General features: G+C 38.0%; 1 protein-coding gene across 2 annotated transcripts in view; it reads right to left on the bottom strand.

Moving 5' to 3' along the window:
• The window catches only part of LOC121427645 (vacuolar protein sorting-associated protein 13D-like), a 110,245-nt gene that overhangs the window by 10,858 nt on the left and 81,209 nt on the right, over nt 1-18,178 (bottom strand). For both annotated transcript variants that reach the window (XM_041624150.1, XM_041624151.1), the window contains exons 54-69: nt 17,301-17,476; nt 16,775-16,898; nt 15,698-15,770; nt 13,198-13,354; nt 12,418-12,532; nt 10,764-10,991; nt 10,313-10,385; nt 9,796-9,968; nt 7,535-7,681; nt 6,906-7,055; nt 6,010-6,138; nt 5,320-5,456; nt 3,022-3,271; nt 2,448-2,615; nt 1,597-1,803; nt 840-1,093 (exon numbers count right to left, since the gene is read on the bottom strand). In XM_041624150.1, coding sequence (XP_041480084.1) covers nt 840-1,093; nt 1,597-1,803; nt 2,448-2,615; nt 3,022-3,271; nt 5,320-5,456; nt 6,010-6,138; nt 6,906-7,055; nt 7,535-7,681; nt 9,796-9,968; nt 10,313-10,385; nt 10,764-10,991; nt 12,418-12,532; nt 13,198-13,354; nt 15,698-15,770; nt 16,775-16,898; nt 17,301-17,476 — 2,561 coding nt within the window. The remainder of the gene's footprint in view (nt 1-839; nt 1,094-1,596; nt 1,804-2,447; nt 2,616-3,021; nt 3,272-5,319; nt 5,457-6,009; nt 6,139-6,905; nt 7,056-7,534; nt 7,682-9,795; nt 9,969-10,312; nt 10,386-10,763; nt 10,992-12,417; nt 12,533-13,197; nt 13,355-15,697; nt 15,771-16,774; nt 16,899-17,300; nt 17,477-18,178) is intronic.

Genomic DNA, 18,178 nt, shown 5'->3' with positions numbered 1-18,178 from the left:
GTGAATTGAAAAAATATTTGGCCCATGACTCCTTAATCAATTTTCATAAAGTTACTAACAAAAGAAAGGGGGAAAAATTATTGAATAATGTGCTGAACATGGGAAATTTGTAGAAGCTTGGCAATCACATTTTTTTTCAGGGTAACATGGTCTTCATGAGGCAATAATATCATCCCGTGTCTCCCCATCAGTCATAGTATCATGTACAATCCTGGGGGATGTTTTATAAAGCTGCTCGTAAGTTACAGCGACTTTAAGAACGACTGGTGATTCTTTCTTGCGGTAAATGGTATACACCAAAATGTTCATTGGCGATGGTTTAGCGCGTAGGAAAGGATCACCAGTCGCTCTTAACTTACGAGCAACTTTATAAAACACCCACCAGAGCATTGTTTCACTAAGAATTAGGTGTGACTTCAAGACATGTTTAAATGCTGATCCACACTAGATATGTAACGAGCCATCTTACGCAACAGCACATACCCTCTTACCATGATTTGACTAATGCGATGATGCCTTTCATACTGCATGCAATTCAGAATTTAAGTGCAAATCTAATTCATACTTGTGAAACATCCCCCAGAGGGTGTTTCATAAAGCTGCTCGTAAAAAAGATAATAGCGACTTTAAGAACGCCTGGTGATCCTTTATTTTGGTAAATGGTATACACCATTGGTGATGCTTTATCGCGTAAGAAAGGTTCACCAGTCGTTCTTAAAGTAGCTCTTAACTTACGAACAGCTTTATGAACCAGTCCCCTGGTCTTATATGAATACCCCGACACTTCCAATCTGACATTCTGCCCTTTGACATCAAATAGTGTTAAAATAAAAACCTACCTCTCACCACTGGTGCCTTCACAAAGCACACTGACAAACTCCATTCCACTGGAGTCATGTAAAGAGTACCTAGCGAGCACCCCTGAAGGACTCCTACAGCATCGAGGTGGCCTGATCCTAGGGGGCATCAGATGGCTCTCATTGGTGGTGGAGCTACGGATAGCAGCCATGGTACCTGAGGCCAGATCAAACAGACCGGCAGCGGGCTTGGTCACCGTACCCATGATGCCTCGCCCTATTCCCTTCATCAGACCCTGAAGAAAGGAATACCAAAGGTTGAATATACATGTATAAAGGACAAAGGGAAACTTAATGATGATAAAAATGAAGGACAGTGTTACATCAATGCAAATATAGGTATTTCTATATTTAAAATAGTCAAAGTTGTCTGGAATTAAAAACACTACCATACCTGAAAAGGGGGCAGAGTGCACCCCTTGACAAAATTGTGATGACCTCTTTTGCTTGTCAGTACATTTTGTATGCAAAAGTGCTGACGAAACATGCCGGTGACCTTGACATTTTTTTTGTTAGTCATCAGAAATTGTTTGCCGCGACCAACTGAAAGATGTTTTGCCAATGATCAAAAATAGTATTTATTTGTAAAAGTACTCAAATATATTAGTTGCTAGAAAAGACAGGTCTAAATATCTTATCATTTCCTATCAGTATACTAATTTGCTTACAACCCATATTTCTGAAATGATATCACTGTTCCCATAGACACACTCACACACACGAAAGCTCTTATCCTTACCTCTACACCATCTTCTGAAGCACCTTTGTATGTCTGTGTGAACATGCTTGTCAATCCCCCAACCACTCCAAACGCAAAACCTTTGACCCCGGCAGTCAGGTGACCAGAGCTGGTTCCATCGTGCGTCTCTCGGATCACGTTCCTCATCTCCTGATGTCGGTTGTCAAAAGTTGCCGTGCCGATCCCGTCAGATATTGTTCCAGTTACCTGAAGAATGCAAAATCATTGACAACTTCTGTACTGTATGAGATCTTCTTTAACTTACAAACATGCTACGCTTCTGCGTGTTATATATATCACCGATGGCTATCTGCTGTCACACATTGCCATGCAAATTCCATAAGTGAATCGTCATGGTTACCTGAGAAAATTATTTACATTATCCAAAACTCACGGGAGATTTTTGAGATTTTCATTGAGCATATCATAAGCTTTCAAATGATGTAACTTTTCAATATTGATAAATAACAACTCACGAGAGCTTGATTGAATGCAGAAGAAATACAGCAAGCGCTTCAGAAAATTCAGGAGAAAACAAGGTTTGAAGCTTGTGATCACTCAAGCATGAAATGTGCACACGGTGCAATCAAAACTTCCAAGAAATCTGAAAAATGGTGTAAAGAAACTGGTGTATCTTTTGTTTTATTCAACTTTACAGCTTCCAATTTGGGCAGTATGAAGAAGAAACATTCCTCTTTCAGATAATTCTAATATCTGCTTTTTGAAGACTAAATTACTATCTGGGTTATTTGAATGAGGCTGGTCACATTTAGCGATGAAATAATTGTGGTATAAATAAATGAATGAATGAATGAATGAATGAATGAATAAATAAATAAATAAATAAATACCTTTGCAGCTGTATTTGACATGCCATGAGTCACATTCTTGACAAGCCCAGTCACACTGCCTTCTAGAACCAGTTCCTTCAGACCATCCTTGAAGTCTTGGAGCAGACCGATAGGGTTTCCCAAGAAGTCTACAGAACCTAGGATCTTCACTGCTTGACTCTTGAGCTCCTGAATAACGTAACAAATATATAAATGTTTCAGCTTCCTTTTTGCCTTCAAGGTGCAAGTGATGCCAAACAATAATAACACCACTACGGCAAGTCGAGGTGAGTTGAGCTACCACCCCCAGACCGATAATGAATGAGTCAGACATTGTGGTGGTGCCATGTCTTGGTGACCCATTGCATAACCTCTTACCCCACTACATTACTACATGTAGTTTGATAGAGGTCAAAGCTCAAATACACTAATTCTCTTGGGAATTCTACAACCAAACAAAGTAGAATATAAATTTGTTCTTACAATTTTATTCCCAAGGTAAATTCTATTCCACAAACATTTAACTCTAGGAAACTACAAATGCATTTTGCGTATCTAAAAAAAAAAAGGGCACAATGCAGCCCCACCTACCCACCTCTGTGTAATGTTTGACGATAGAGTCCAAGAGAAACTCTTGGGTTTCAAACGGATGTAGCCTGGTAAACGGATCAAGTGATACAGGAGCTTCTTCAAACTGGATCAAGAACAGTCTCATTCCAGTCTTGAGTTGATTAAGGTCTTTAGGAATCTTGATAGAGGTGTACATGCTGAGACGAAAGTCTGTGGCGTGGATCTTGAGGGTCTCAAAGAAGTAACGTTTCATTGGTTGGTTATTGTCTCGCGGACTGCATCAAGGGATAAAGACAAGACGAAGACAATAATAGATAAATGCCAGTTGTGATAACGCATTTAAAAAAAGTTTGTACAGAATCCAATAAAACGACCACCCAAGTGTCTGTTTGTATGTGCCAAAGGATTCTCAAGAAATTGTGTAACTGCTGAAAAACTAGCAAAAAATAGTACGATATTCAAGCCAATTGTCAGGTATTTTTTAATAATAGTTCTGTCCCACATATGCTTATCTGTGTTGGTGATCTTCAGTATGATCATTTTTCAGCTTAGGTAATGATGAATAGTTTACTGATCGTGAGGATAATGTCAATAATATTATTATAATAATGATTATTATTATTATCAAAATAATAATAATTATAACAATAAAGATTATTATAACTAGAATTTAATTCGTCATGCGGACGAATTAGGTGGTCTGTCTTTATTCTCGCCATCATGATTTATAGACACAGATCTTCACGGATCAACACGGCAATGCCGGCATGATCCGGGGAGGTCCGGGATAGTTTTGCCCCAGATGACTGAACACGGCATCAACACGGCAGCTTCACACGGATCTACACGGATCATGCCGGCAGAGCACGTAGTCAACACGGACCAACACGTCAGCAACACGGACCTACACGTCAGCTACACGGACCAACACGTCAGCAACACGGACCAACACGTCAGCAACACGGACCTACACGTCAGCTACACGGACCAACACGTCAGCAACACGGACCAACACGTCAAATGCGTTATCCATTGAGCCACGATATTCCCCATAGAAATTACACGTAAGCAATTTTGAGAATTACAATTCAAATTTTGCAAGCGAAATACGGGCATGATCCCGGCATCTGATCAAAAAATGGAGGGCACACTCCCGAAAGCTAAGAATCTCAGCTACAACATACTTAAAGCTCAGGGAAAACTGACAAGAAACAATGGAGATATGTCTCACGAAATAGCGGAATGTCGAATCTAGTTTTGAGAAAAAGTCATGTCCCATAGAGATTACACGCAAAATGAGGAAAAATGACATGCCTCTTTTCATCGCTGTTTTACGCAATGATGCGTTTCTCAAAACGAAAATTTATGATAACTGAGGAGAAAGAGTACATTCTAAACTACAACATATCGAAATCTGGGCGAAAAACAATCTATATTCGAGAAGTTACAACCGAATTTGCATAAATTTGATGACGTCATTTTTTTAAAAATGAAATTTTTAGTTTAGGCGCCATTTTGATGACGTCATGATATAATTTAGGGACATTGATGACATGAAATCGAATCTACAACTCATACTCTATCGATATATGAAAAAAATGGGGGGTCAATGGACTATTTAAAGAGCTACAGTGAATTTTCAAGAGGCATGTTTTTGCCCATATATGGCCTATAGTGAGAGCTCGCGCGCACACGTGCTGCAAACTTCAAGGGGTGTTAATTTCGTCATTAATGGTCGTAGAAGGTTGATCAAGGTATCAAATTGTTCAAAATTTTATTATCAATGCAAAGATGTAAAAAAAACGGTGTTTCTGGATTGCGTTAAGGCGTTACGCGCGCGCAAAATTTTGAAATGCTTAAAATGACCTGAAACGTACTCTCGTTTGGTCAAAAAGTGATTTTGAGCATTTTTAAATTTTGACGCGCGCGTACGCGCGCGTCGTGACCTCCAGGTGACCTTTGATGACATGACCTGATGACCCTTGACCTGAAGTTGATGTGATAATAATTTGATTGATTTTTGATAATTGATAATGGAGATATGATTGATAATGTGATTTTACAAAATGGCGCCTAGATGACGTCATCATGACCTGATGACCTTGAAAAACTTCTCTGCACGTGTCCATGACAGATCCTATAGATGACATGAAATTCAATGAAATTGACCAAGTCCATTTTGAGATAACTTGGCGACAAGAAAATCCGTAAAAATAAATAAATAAATAATAAGAAAATTCTGACGAAATTAAGAGGTGATCTGTCATAGACAGACCACCTAATAATAATTATAAAAATAATAATATGTCAAATATTAACAAACCTGATGGTTTCATAATGTGTTTCGTCCGTGGTTTCCGTGGTGATGTCTGGTTGAGAGATTTCACTCATTTGTAGTAACTTGAGAAGAAGTAGCTCTTCTACATTCAGCGTCATCTTACTAACTGTCAGGACCAATCTCTGAAATTCACAAAGAGACAATCCCTCATATATCTACTCCGATGACACTGGAACTTAAAAAGCACACTCAAAACAAAATGAGACTGTGTCTAAAGTTTTTAAAGAAAATCAATACTATGAATCATATTTGAAAGTTACAAAATTGTTTGGACAGTTATATCACTTGTCATCAATTGATTGTTTACAAAAACTTTAGTGAATCAGGTTTGGTGCAGTCACTCAATATTGTTGCCATAATGACCTTTAAAACACTTTTTATACAAATTTAATGATAGCACAGTATTTTTAATTCAAGTTGATGGAAAAAAAAAACGAATAATAAATTTCCATAATCCTGATTACATATTTTAAGAGCATACATTATTTTCTGATCTATGAACAAATCAATACACATAAACCACAATCTAAAACTGTTATCATTATTTCTCATTTTTATAATGACTATGTGTTTCATACAAACAACATACATGAACCAAAGCAACTTATGCCATTACAAGAACAATGATTATATTTTTTCTTGTTCTGTACAATCTGTTGATGGGAAACTGATTACCTTGTAGATTTCCACAGTTGGGGAACCCCCGATTTGCTTGGTAGCTACAAGGCTGAGAGCTGCGCGACCTTCTTTATCTGAGGCAAACAACATGACAGGCTTCTGAGCTTGAGAAAGCTGGTTGTCAATCTATAATGGAAAGAGAAATGTTGAAAAATATAACAGATGATTATCTTGAAATTACGAAAAATAATACTTATCATTGCCCTTCTCATCATGATCACTACCACCACCATCATCATCAGCCCCATCATCACTTGCGTAACATCACCGTCGTCATCATCCTCATCATAACAATAATGAGATCATGACTGACCATCGAGAATTGATGGTGTCCCCACTATGATCATCATCACCACTGTCATCATCACCACCACTATCATCACAATCATCAACATCACCACTATCATCACCGTCGTCATCGTCATCACCACGACCACCACCACCACCATCATCATCACCACTATCATCATCATCAACATCATCATCATCATCACCATCAACAACATCACCTCTATCATCATCATCACCATCAACATCACCATCATCGTGATCATCATCATCATCACCATCACCATCATCATCACCATCATCATCATCACCATCATCATCATCACCATCATCATCATCATCACCATCACCATCATCACCATCACCATCACCATCATCATCATCACCATCACCATCATCATCATCATCATCATCATCATCACCATCACCATCACCATCATCATCACCATCATCATCATCACCATCATCATCATCATCATCATCATCACCATCATCATCACCATCATCATCATCACCATCATCATCATCATCACCACCATCATCATCATCATCACCACCACAACAGCCTCCATCACCATCACAATCAAGGTTATTGTCAGCCTAACCTGAACTTTACAGACGCTAGCATTAAGATCAGCTTCCTTGATTGTCTGTATGTAGTGGACATCAATGCCGGTCAGGGTGATATACGTCAACTCCTCAGGAGCTCTGTTGACCAGAGAGACGCCGACACCTTCCTTCAGCCACAAGGCAATCTATGAAAGAAAACATCAGTAGCACAAGTATTATCAAACAATGCACCGATTAGATTACTGAAAACATTCACCCGATCGGTGTCTACATGAGAAAAAAAATCTGTTTTTTTTTCCAGAATCACATCATTTTCCTTTTTTGGAGGCAAACTTTCAAAGATCTGACGAAGCTTGAAGCATCGCAAGCAAAATCTCACCAAAAACAGGTAAACTTTTATGATTGTGAAAAAGGTAATGTTTTTCAATGTACTATTTACCTTAAACGGATTGATAAATTAAAGCTAAGGACCTAGGGAAAATTCACTAAAGATTTACAATTATTGAAACTCTGCATTATGGGAAGTAATAACTGAATTTTAATGGATTTCTAAATAACATCATTATTATGTTTACAAAGAGAATTCCTACTCTTTCTAGCAAAGAATACAAACAGGAAAAGCATTGGTCACCTTGTGATGGAGGGTCACAAGCATCCCCCTTACCTCTAGTTCTTTTCCTTTCTTAGAACTGCACCCTTCTTGATTCTGACTCTCCGTTGTGACCTTTGACATCCGAGCCTTGACATCTACCATCTCAAACTCCTCGACCGAGGAACCCGGGATGACAATGGGTGGTTTCTTGGGAACAGACTGTGACAAAGAAAGGAAGAATAATACTCAACAACACAACTGTCGCAATAAATTTATGCATAGATTTCAGTCAATTCGATCACAATTATTTTTCACACATTCTAGAATATCTCCTTTATACCTTGAACCTTGAAGGAATAATTTCTGCAGCAGCTCTTCCAAGCTAAACTGGGATGGGATGTGCTGTGACAGAAGGTGGTGCCTGTACAAGAGACGTCTAGAAATGTACATAAGACTACAGTTCTGTTGAATATTGTCACCGATGTATACACACATGTATTTTCAAGCAGCCCAGAACCTACTATTGATAAGCCCTTGACTGATCAAGTTACAAATAATTTTCTAGCATTTAATGAACTTCCTCATCAAATCTAACTTGAGCCTTCCACATGTATGTGATTATCAATATAGACCTTTCGTTTTCTGTGACGAGCCATGTGGACGTACGAGATTAAGGAATTTTGGGAGCGCTGCGCATGCACAAAGAAATCTGTGACGAACCGTCTCATTCACTGCCCAAATCGGTGACTCGTATTTGAGAGTTTTGACTTTCGGCGTCATAGTGCTCGAACGAGCGCTACATGTAGTTCATACATGATGACGTCATCCAAGCTTAACAAAAATGAATGAAGCCGCATCAACATTTGAGTTTCGTTGATTCAGCAGGGTTCCTAAGCTGCAAATTACTGCTTGTTACAAGCTTTTCCATTACATTTAGTGTGTCATATTTTCAGACACTAAATATCCGATAGGTAATTGATGTTCTAATTCCAAACAACTGTGTTTTTTTGTCTTTTTGCACAAGAGTGCAAATGTTGCACCCACAGTCGCCCCACTAGTTTGTAGCGTGATGCTAAGCCTGATTCTCCGGCCAATCATCGGCCCACAGTCTGCTCGTTATTACACTGGCATGTGCTGTGGCCTGGTATGGGTACGTTGACTTAAATGGAAACTGTTTTCTTCATCAATGTACGAATGTGATACTGAACGTGCGGTGTCACCACTTCCGGTGAACTAGGAATACGTTGCAGTCGCAGATAATCGAAAGCTTATTGACATTGTATCAACTCATATATGCGACCTCTACAAATGCACGCAATATTACAATCCTGCTGACTATTGTCACGGGTGTACACAGATCTTCATGCAGCCCAGTAAGAATTCCTGAAAAACTCTCGACCGATCAAACTTTGTTCATACATTTTATGACCTCCCTTATCAACTCAAGCATGAGCCATCTACGTGGGACTAAACTGCAGTTCTGTTGGATGCTGTTACTGATGTACAGGACTCTTGTTGGGCCATGATCTTGACACTTGGGTTACCTGGTGGGTGTTTCATAAGGCTGTTCCTAAGAGCGACTTTAAGAACGACAGGTGATCCTTTCTTGTGGAAAGTGGCATATTCATTGGCGATGGTTTAGTGCGTAAGAAAGGATCACCAGTAGTTCTTAAAGTCACTCTTAACTAACGAACAGCTTTATGAAACAGATCCCTGATCTGGGTAAGTTCTGCAGTTCTGTTGGATGCTGTCACTGATGTACAGGAATCTTGTTGGTCTATCAGCCAAGGTCTTGACACTTTGGTTATCTGATCCTGGTGAGTTCTTCTGTCAGGTGATGACCCGTTAGCCCTCTACAAATGCACATAAGACTTTATGTTCTTACCTCTTGGATGCTCTCATGGATGTAAAGGACTCTTATTGGTCCTTGACCTTGAGATAACCTTATCCTGGTAAGTTCCTTCTGTCATGTGATGACCCACAAGCCCTCTTAAAATGAACATAAGTCTACACTTACTAACCTCTTGGAAGTTGTGACTGGCATACTTGTACAGAACTCTCGTTGGACCATCGGCTGTGGGAGTATGCAATGTATGTGACCTTGAAACCAAGGTTACCAGATCCTGTTAGGTTCTTCTGTCTGTAGATGAACCGTAGGCCCTCTAGAAATGTACCCATGTCTACATATTCTAACCTCTTGCATACTCCCACAGACGTCAAGGACTCTTATGGTCCATGACCTTGACACTGAGATTACCTTTTCCTGGTCAGTTCTACTGTCTGTAGATGAACGTGAGCCCTTAACAAATGTACAAAAGACTACATGTACTTACCTGCTGAATGTTATCACTGATATAGAGGACTCTCGTTGGTCCATCGGCCATGACCTTGACACTGAGGTTGCCGGATCCTGGAAGGTTCTTCTGTCGGGTGATGACCTGTTCTAAAGGAATCTCTTCTTGAGACATGTCCAATCTGCCACCAGGAACAAGGATGAGCTCACTCCCTACATACAATGACAATAGGGATACCTATGAGTTATGGACTTTTGCTGGGCAAATATAATTTTCCCATCCTATTAGCTAGTATAAGAAGAGGAGAAAGGGTAGGAGCAGGAGGGGATAGGAGGAAAAGGAAAAAATAAAGGAGGACAAGTAGGAGAAAGAGGAGGAGGATAAGAAAGAGAGTGAGAAAAAAGATGGAAAATGAGGGGGAAGAGAAGCAGGAGGAGAGGGAGGAGGAGGAGAAAAAGAAGGGGGAGAAGAAGAAAGAAAAGGGGAAGGAGACGAAGGAGGGGAAGAAGAAAGGAGGCGGACAAATAAGAAGATAAAGAAAAAATTTAAAACTTACCTTCCTTGAGGCTAAGAAGACCAAACTTTGGCTGGACGACATAATTCTTATCTTGACATCTCAGTCGTCCATCCTGTAATTAAGAACATCAAAACCAATTTTCACCAACAACCATGTACATGTAATTTACCAATATGTATCCTCAATACATGAAAGCGAGCAGTACATGTAGACATTACAAGGCTTTTTAAATAATATGTTTGGATAAGATTAAATGGGATATGAATGTTGAAACAAATTGTATGATGGCACCCTATGCCTGCACACCTAAAAAAGAATAAAAAACAAACCTAACTTTTCATAAATAAATCCCACTAAAACTTAATTTGATGTATTGCTTCTTATATCCAGAAGAGTAAGTTGGCAAAAAAAACCAACAGTATAGCAAAATACATGTTAAATATTTTTTCAAAGAAATGGTAGCGAGGGTCGTAAAGCAGATTAAAAATACCTTTCCAAAATACCAGGTTTGGGTGTTCTGCCTGGTCTTGTCTGGTTTTCTTAGCTTCAAGATCATCTCATCTTGTGATGCAAACTGACCACTGACGATGTCCAGAACCAGACCATTACTGGTCAAGCTACCCCTCCTCTGACTAGGATCCCTAGGGGCAGTGAAGGCTTCGTTCTGAAGCAGACCGGTCGATGTCATCCTCCATAACTGACTCCTCTTGCCAGGCTCCTATCAAAGACATTAACAGAGATATGAAAAGTCAATGAACCACATGATCATTGTAGGTTTGCACAAAGATACTACAAGGGGAAGATCGGACAGAACATAGACCGCGTTATGAAACACTCGAGGACAGCGCCCCACAGCGTTGAGGGCGTAACAACCTTTTTTTACCTTTCCATATCGCGAGATGGTTGTGTACAAAACATATGAGAGAAATGGTGAAGGAATAGATGATTTTTCATTCAATTTTTTTTCTTAAATCAAAGATGAATATATTTCAGAGGTTCCTGGGTAATAAAAGGTGGAGTTATTCCCATGCACCATCCTTGAGCCCTCTCTAAAGTCCCCTCTCTCATTTCCCCCATATGTTTTATACACAGTCGCGTGCCGATGTGCGATGGTTTACTTACTCTACACTGTTGGGCAACCTTCCCCACGAGCATTTTTCGGGCGTTTAGGAGCGTTTCAAAAATTCAACAAAGTGTCCGATCTTCCCCTTGTAGTATCTTTGGTTCGCGTGGTGGAGTTTATAACATGGAGAAGATTTACGGTTCACCATGTGTAATATGAAGAAGGGAAGAAAATACAGGCAGAAAAATTGAAATGGAAAGACAAGATAGGATAAAAAGAGGAAATTAGAGGTATGCTTTTCTTAAAAGTGAGTGAAGTCATGAAAAGGACTGTAAACCAGATGAGACGAGCTGAATATGGCTTGAGTAGCGATTGTTTGAGTAGTAGCAGAATGAAGTGAAGAGAGATTACTCGACGTTTCAGGCATGTTGACTGCCTGTCTCCAGGAGTGAAGGATGCTATATTCTGTAACTAGAGGTGCAAAGAATATGGAGATAACAAGTTTTAAAGTTTGGAGTTCATTCAAGCATGAGATGTGCACACTGTGTAATCTCAATAATCTGTATGAAACTTCCAACCTGTCCAGGAATGAGTTAAAATCACTCTTGTCTTTCATTCAACTTCACAGATACAAATTTCGACAGTATGAAGACAAAAAAAATAGTGTGGAGCGTAATGGCCCAGTGGATTAGTCTCTGGACTTTGAAACAGAGGGTCGTGGGTTCGAATCCCAGCCATGGCATTATTTCCTTCAGCAAGAAACTGATCCATAATGTACTGCACTCAACCCAGGTGAGGTAAATGGGTACCGGTAGGAAGTAATTCCTCAAGAAGCTGTGTACGCCTAGCTTAGCCGGGTAATATAGACGCGCTTTGAGCACCTAACAAGGTGGATATGTGCGCGATATGAATACCCTATATTATTATTATCATTAAAAAAATCACCCTCTGAGATAAGCTTTTTTTTTCTAATTTTTATGTTTTGAAGACCAAACTATTGTCTCTGCTATTTACAGAGAACATTCTCTGGTTACTTATTGTTGGTTTGGGGTTGCCGAAACACAAATGAAACCATGCTCACCTTCTTCCTGAGAACAACGGGTGAGTCAGCATGAGGAACATCAAAGACAAGCTGAGCCGATGACCAGAAATTCTTATTAGATGAAGACTCTCCAAATGAACCTGTATTTGGTGCTCTGAAATAGGAAAATATCATCAATGCTCATTGATACTCTTATCCTCCTTTATATTCTTCCTACATGTATATTTCCAATATACACAATATATGTACTGTACATGTACCTCTCTTAATGTGATTGATTCCCAAATTTCCTGCCAGGTGATACAGATAAAATTGAATTTGTCTAAAATTCAAATTCTCTCTTTTTTCAAAGTAAAATGTCTCAGCCTGATGAACTTAATCTCATTATTTCATAAAATTCTAAATGATATATTTTTTGAACTAGCTTTCTTTTTACCCTATGAATGAAGAGTCCACGTAAATGTAGATAAAGGTTTAATGACAGAGATGGTTCCCATTTCTAAATCGTGTAGATTATAGACACCATTTGTCCTCCCTATACCATGTTTCAATTACAAGTACTCTCTTTCCTCACTCTCTATACCGGAATTATTACCCCCTCTCAAAATATTAACAATCCTTATCATTTACCCTTTGAATGTGGAGTCCATAGGGATATACATGTAGATGAATTCCTCAAAGTGAATATTCGGTTCTCTTAGTTTATCTTCATTGCAGACACTTCTTGGTCTTCCTAATATCCCTTCCTACATCACTAACCCGCACTCCCAGCCCCTTAACTATTACCCCTCCTTAACACCAACAATCCTTTGTATTTACCCTTTGAATGTCGAGTCCATAGCAATGTAGATGAAGTTCTCATAATATAGGTGGTTTCCTTCTTCTAGCTTGTCTAAGTTATACACACTACTGGATCCTCCCTTCACCTCACAGACCATATGAGGGTGAAGAATCGGCTCGTCCCATGCATAGGGAACTGTCAACAGTAAAGAAGAATAAATGCTTGTTAATTGGTTAATTTTCCTTTGCGGGAAGTTTAATCCATTGTAATGTCACAGAAGTAGCATTGTCTTGGGGTTTTGGGGGTTATATATTCAGATTGACGATATTCCATTTTAAATAGTGCTTAACCCTAAAAAGACTGGGCTATTTTGGAGGCTAGAAAAACTGGGGGGGGCCTTTTGGCCCCCCCCTAAGATCTCGGCCGTTGGTCGTCCGATCGCAACCAAATTTGGCACACACATCCTTTGTCATGTCCTCTAAAAGAAAACATAGTCAAAATACTGATATTCATTGTATTTTTTAATATATGCATAATTAATTATGCGAATATGCAAATTTTTATCAAAAAATTGAATTTTTCATACTTTGGTACCTATTGCGGTCCATAAATTCCCGTTTCAAGGTTTTCAGCTGTAAGAAGAGGTTGTTTATCATGGAATTGTGTTATTTCGTGCTTGAATTATTAGATATGCTTATGCAAATTAGTAATTACTAAATATGCAAATAAGTACTCTGCACGCGTTATTTAGAGAAATACAACATATGGCATGTTTTATTGCATTACACTCTCTTGCAATGAGCCAAAGCAATCTTGGAAGATAAACAAGTGATGTGTTACATGTACACTAGCTGGTGAAAACAAAGCATAGGAGATATCACATAATTTATGCAAATTATATTCATAATTAATTATGTGAATATGCAAATTTTTATCAAAAAATTGAATTTTTCATATTTTGGTACTTATTGCGGTCCATAAATTCCTGTTTCAAGGTTTTCAGCTGTAAGATGAGGTTGTTTATCATGGAATTGTGTTGTTTCATGCTTGAATTATTAGATATGCTTATGCAAATTAGTAATTACTAAATATGCAAATAAGTACTCTGCATGCGTTATGTAGAGAAATACAATAATTGGCATGTTTTATTGCATTACACTCTCTTGCACCCAAGAATATAGTTGTGCAAGCGATTCTGGTATTTTGCACTACTTTTCTTATGTTTTTCTTTGATTTTAATTTCTTATGTTTTTCTTTGATTTTAATTTCTTATGTATTTCTTTATTTTCATTTTTTTATGTATTTCTTTATTTTTTTATGCAATGTTTTTCATTATTTTCATATCCTAGAACTGCTACTTGAATTCACAAGTGACATAATATAGAAAGAAACAAATAAAAATGTAGTTAGAAAACAATGTGTATAACATTCATTCAAATACCATACACTTTACACACAAACGAATACAAATTTCAATTTCTTAAGTGACATGTGATACGAAAATGTTACGTAACTCTGCAACCGCGGCATGGGGGTATACAAATTTGGTATCAAAAGTTGCGCAAAACTCAAGAAAAAAAAGTCATGAAATGGCGGCGCGAACGCTTCATGCGCAAAAAAGTTATCGCGATTTATGTACAGGGGGGGGCCTAAAAGTGCAAAGAATATTTACACAAAAAATTGCAATCTACATGTACGAGCTTTTTATAGTGAATTAGAGCAAAAAGTATGATTTATGCATTCATTATCATATAAAACAAAATATGATGATTTCTGACATATTAACCATTCAGCCTTGTACATGTAGATTACACCCCCCTCCCCCCCCGGTCTAAGAACACCCATAAAAGCCTGGTGTGGTTAGTGTTAATACATTGGAATGACGCCTTTGAGCACAGATAAATTATTGCCCCTGTCATGGGATCCTGAGCTGAAAACACTGGGGTCTGTTTTGTAAAGAGTTCTTTTAACAACAAATGAACAATTTCTATGACAAGCGTACTATCAGCCAATCAAATCAAATAATTTCAATAGCTTAAAAAAGTAATTGCAAATTTTCCATCATAGCATGTTTTATGAGATTGGCCCCAAAACTAAAGGGACCAATGTCACAGAAGGACCAGGGGGGTGTTTCACAAAGATTTAAGTATGACTTAAGTCGCACTTAAATGCCGACGCGTACATGATATGCAACGCGCAATCTTATTGATAGATACGCATTAGTGCGTGTCCTCATGACACGATCTGACCAATGCGGTCAAGCTTTTCATACCGTACGGATCCCGGTATTTAAGTGCGACTCTAAGTCATACTAAAATCTTTGTGAAACACCCCCCTGGACTTGACAAAGTGCACCTTGGCCTTACCCAACTTTGTACACAAAATGCACAAAGCAACTGTTGTTATGTACATTTATCCAACATTCATGACATTTCATCACCATATAAAAAAATTATACTCGGGGCAATGGGAGCAAATCTGACCAATCAGGATCCTTCTATCTTTTGGCTGAACTCATTTAATAGAATAGTGACTCACCTGACATCTTTGGTCTTAGCATGGTACGAAGGGTTGGATCTGACACTCCCCGTTGGTAGTAGATAATGTCGACCTGATACCAAAAACAAGTTAACACAATCATTATTTGAATGATACAAAAGAAATGGTGAGTGTGTGACATCTACCAGTCTATAGGTTCTGACTCTCGTCTTTCAAACAGAGGGTCGTGTGTTTGAATCTAGCAGTAGCCATGGCGTTTTCCTTCAGCAAGAAATTCATCCACACTGTGCTGCACTCGACCCAGGTGAGGTGAATGGGTAACCGGCAGGATTATTTCCTTGAATGCATGAGCGCTGAAAGGCAGCTCGAGCTAAAGCTGGGTAAATCATAATAATAACAATGCGCCTCGGAATAGATTGTTTCTAGAAAGATGACGCTATACAAGTGCCTATTAACATTATTATTTGCATACATGCATAGAACGCTTTCATGACATTTCTCTAGTGACAATTGCTCCAAAAAACATATATTCACATAAAGTCAAACATAAACCTAATCTTCAAACCTAACTTTAACCTTAGTCCTAATCCTCATTTCACTCTGAACCAATATTTTTAAAGGTCATACAAAATAACAACAATTGAGAATCATGTACAGTATAAAAGAACACACATTTAAAAGTTTATTTTCAGCAATGTAGGCCCGAGTCATTACGGTTATTTTGATTTTTTTTCGCTATTTATAAATGGGGCTTAATTAAGGTTTAAAAAAAAACCTTCACCAATAGTTGTTAAAATTTCATATTTTGCATCTTTAAATCCACGAAATGGTTATCTGTTTGCCATATTTCCTTAGAATTGTTTTTTTTTACTGGTTTGACATAATCTGAGAGATAGATGTGATTATCCAAAAAATACTGAAATTTAGAGGGTCTACTGATATTTTATTTCCAAAACAACCACTAGCCCGCATCGGGCAATTGACTTTGAGAAATGCTTGCCTGCACGTCATTTTCACTTGCCCCGGCCAAGCGGGTTTGTTGTGCCCTGGTGTTTTTTAAGCCTGTAACATTTTAAAAATAAAATTAACATGAACGTGATCTGCAAGGTAGCTTACCTGTGACATGTTGTCTATCCTGTATGGTGGTGGTAGGTCCGTGGTGTCTGTGAAGATGACATAGAATGTAGCTCCTCTTAAACGTATCTCAACATGGATGATGTTAGTCTGGTTGTTATGACTCCTAGGAACAAAGGATGCATGTAGTAGGGTGATTCAACATGAGAAGAATAGTCAAGTTACTGAAGAATTATAAATAAACAATCACTTTGCTACTTCTGACTTTCAAACTTTTTCGTTTAGATTACGATTTAAAATAAAGGAATCATTTAAACATAGTCAGTATTGCATTATTGGTATTTTTAATGCATGTTTGACATCATTTATTTTCTTGTTATTCCATTCCAAGCTTGAAGAGACTAGTTGGCCAAAATACTTTAGGTAATAGAACATGCAATTTTTTTCAATTTAAAATTGAAATTTGAATTGAATTTTAATTATATTTGATTTGAATTGAATTTGAACTGAATTTAAATTGCATTTAAATTGCATTTAAATTCAATTTGAATTAAAATTGGAATTCTACCTCATATTGATGTTCAGAGATCCTGGCTGGTCTATGCGTATTCCACCAGACCATCGGCAGCCCTCAAGGTCATGCATACGAACGCACAGTAACTTGTCAAGGTCATCACGAGGCCAGTGAAATATGACCTTTGACCCTGGGGTTATGGCAAGATGATTCTTGGGATTCTTAGGTCCCTGGAGAATGAAAATCACATTAGAAATATTTCATTACTTAGAAAATAAAAGAAATGAGGTAAGCTTTATAAAGAGCATTGTGATCTGAAGGTTCTAACCTTTGCAGCAAAGGTTTGTGCGTTCAAATCCCAACCATTGTATAATTTTCTTCAAACTAAACCCAGATGAAACACCAATCTTAAAGACATTAAATCATGGTTAACTTCTGAAACTTAATAAAAAAAAAACCTAAAAACATTTCTGTTCAATTTTCCTCTTGAAAAGTGCCTTGAGCACTCAAAGAGTGGCTATGGCGCGGGACAAGTCCAACTTACTATTATTTGAATTATCATTTGAATTATTACTTTTTTGGTAGACATACTCAACAAAAGATGAGTGTGTAGACTAAGAAAGGCAATGCAAATGGTCATCCTCACCCCATTATAAAATTATTTTTGTCATTTAAATAAGTGTCAGTCTCCTCTCCTTCAAGTCTGCCATTATCATATTACATTCACTCGTTCATCATGTTCATTGTCTTTTATGCCTTATTTAAAATGTATTTACTTTTAAATGTATAACCGTTTTTAATGCATTTTACTATGTATTTAATAATGTGCCAAAACCAACTTGTAAGCATGATCTTTCCAGCTTTTGCTGTTTTTTCATGTATGATTGTTAACATGTTTGATTATCAATAAAGACCATTTTTGAATTGAATTG

The sequence above is a fragment of the Lytechinus variegatus genome, chromosome 14, assembly GCF_018143015.1.
Source record: "Lytechinus variegatus isolate NC3 chromosome 14, Lvar_3.0, whole genome shotgun sequence".
Taxonomy (NCBI): domain Eukaryota; kingdom Metazoa; phylum Echinodermata; class Echinoidea; order Temnopleuroida; family Toxopneustidae; genus Lytechinus; species Lytechinus variegatus.
Note: the sequence above shows the minus strand (reverse complement) of the source record. Positions and strands in the feature narration are given on the sequence as shown.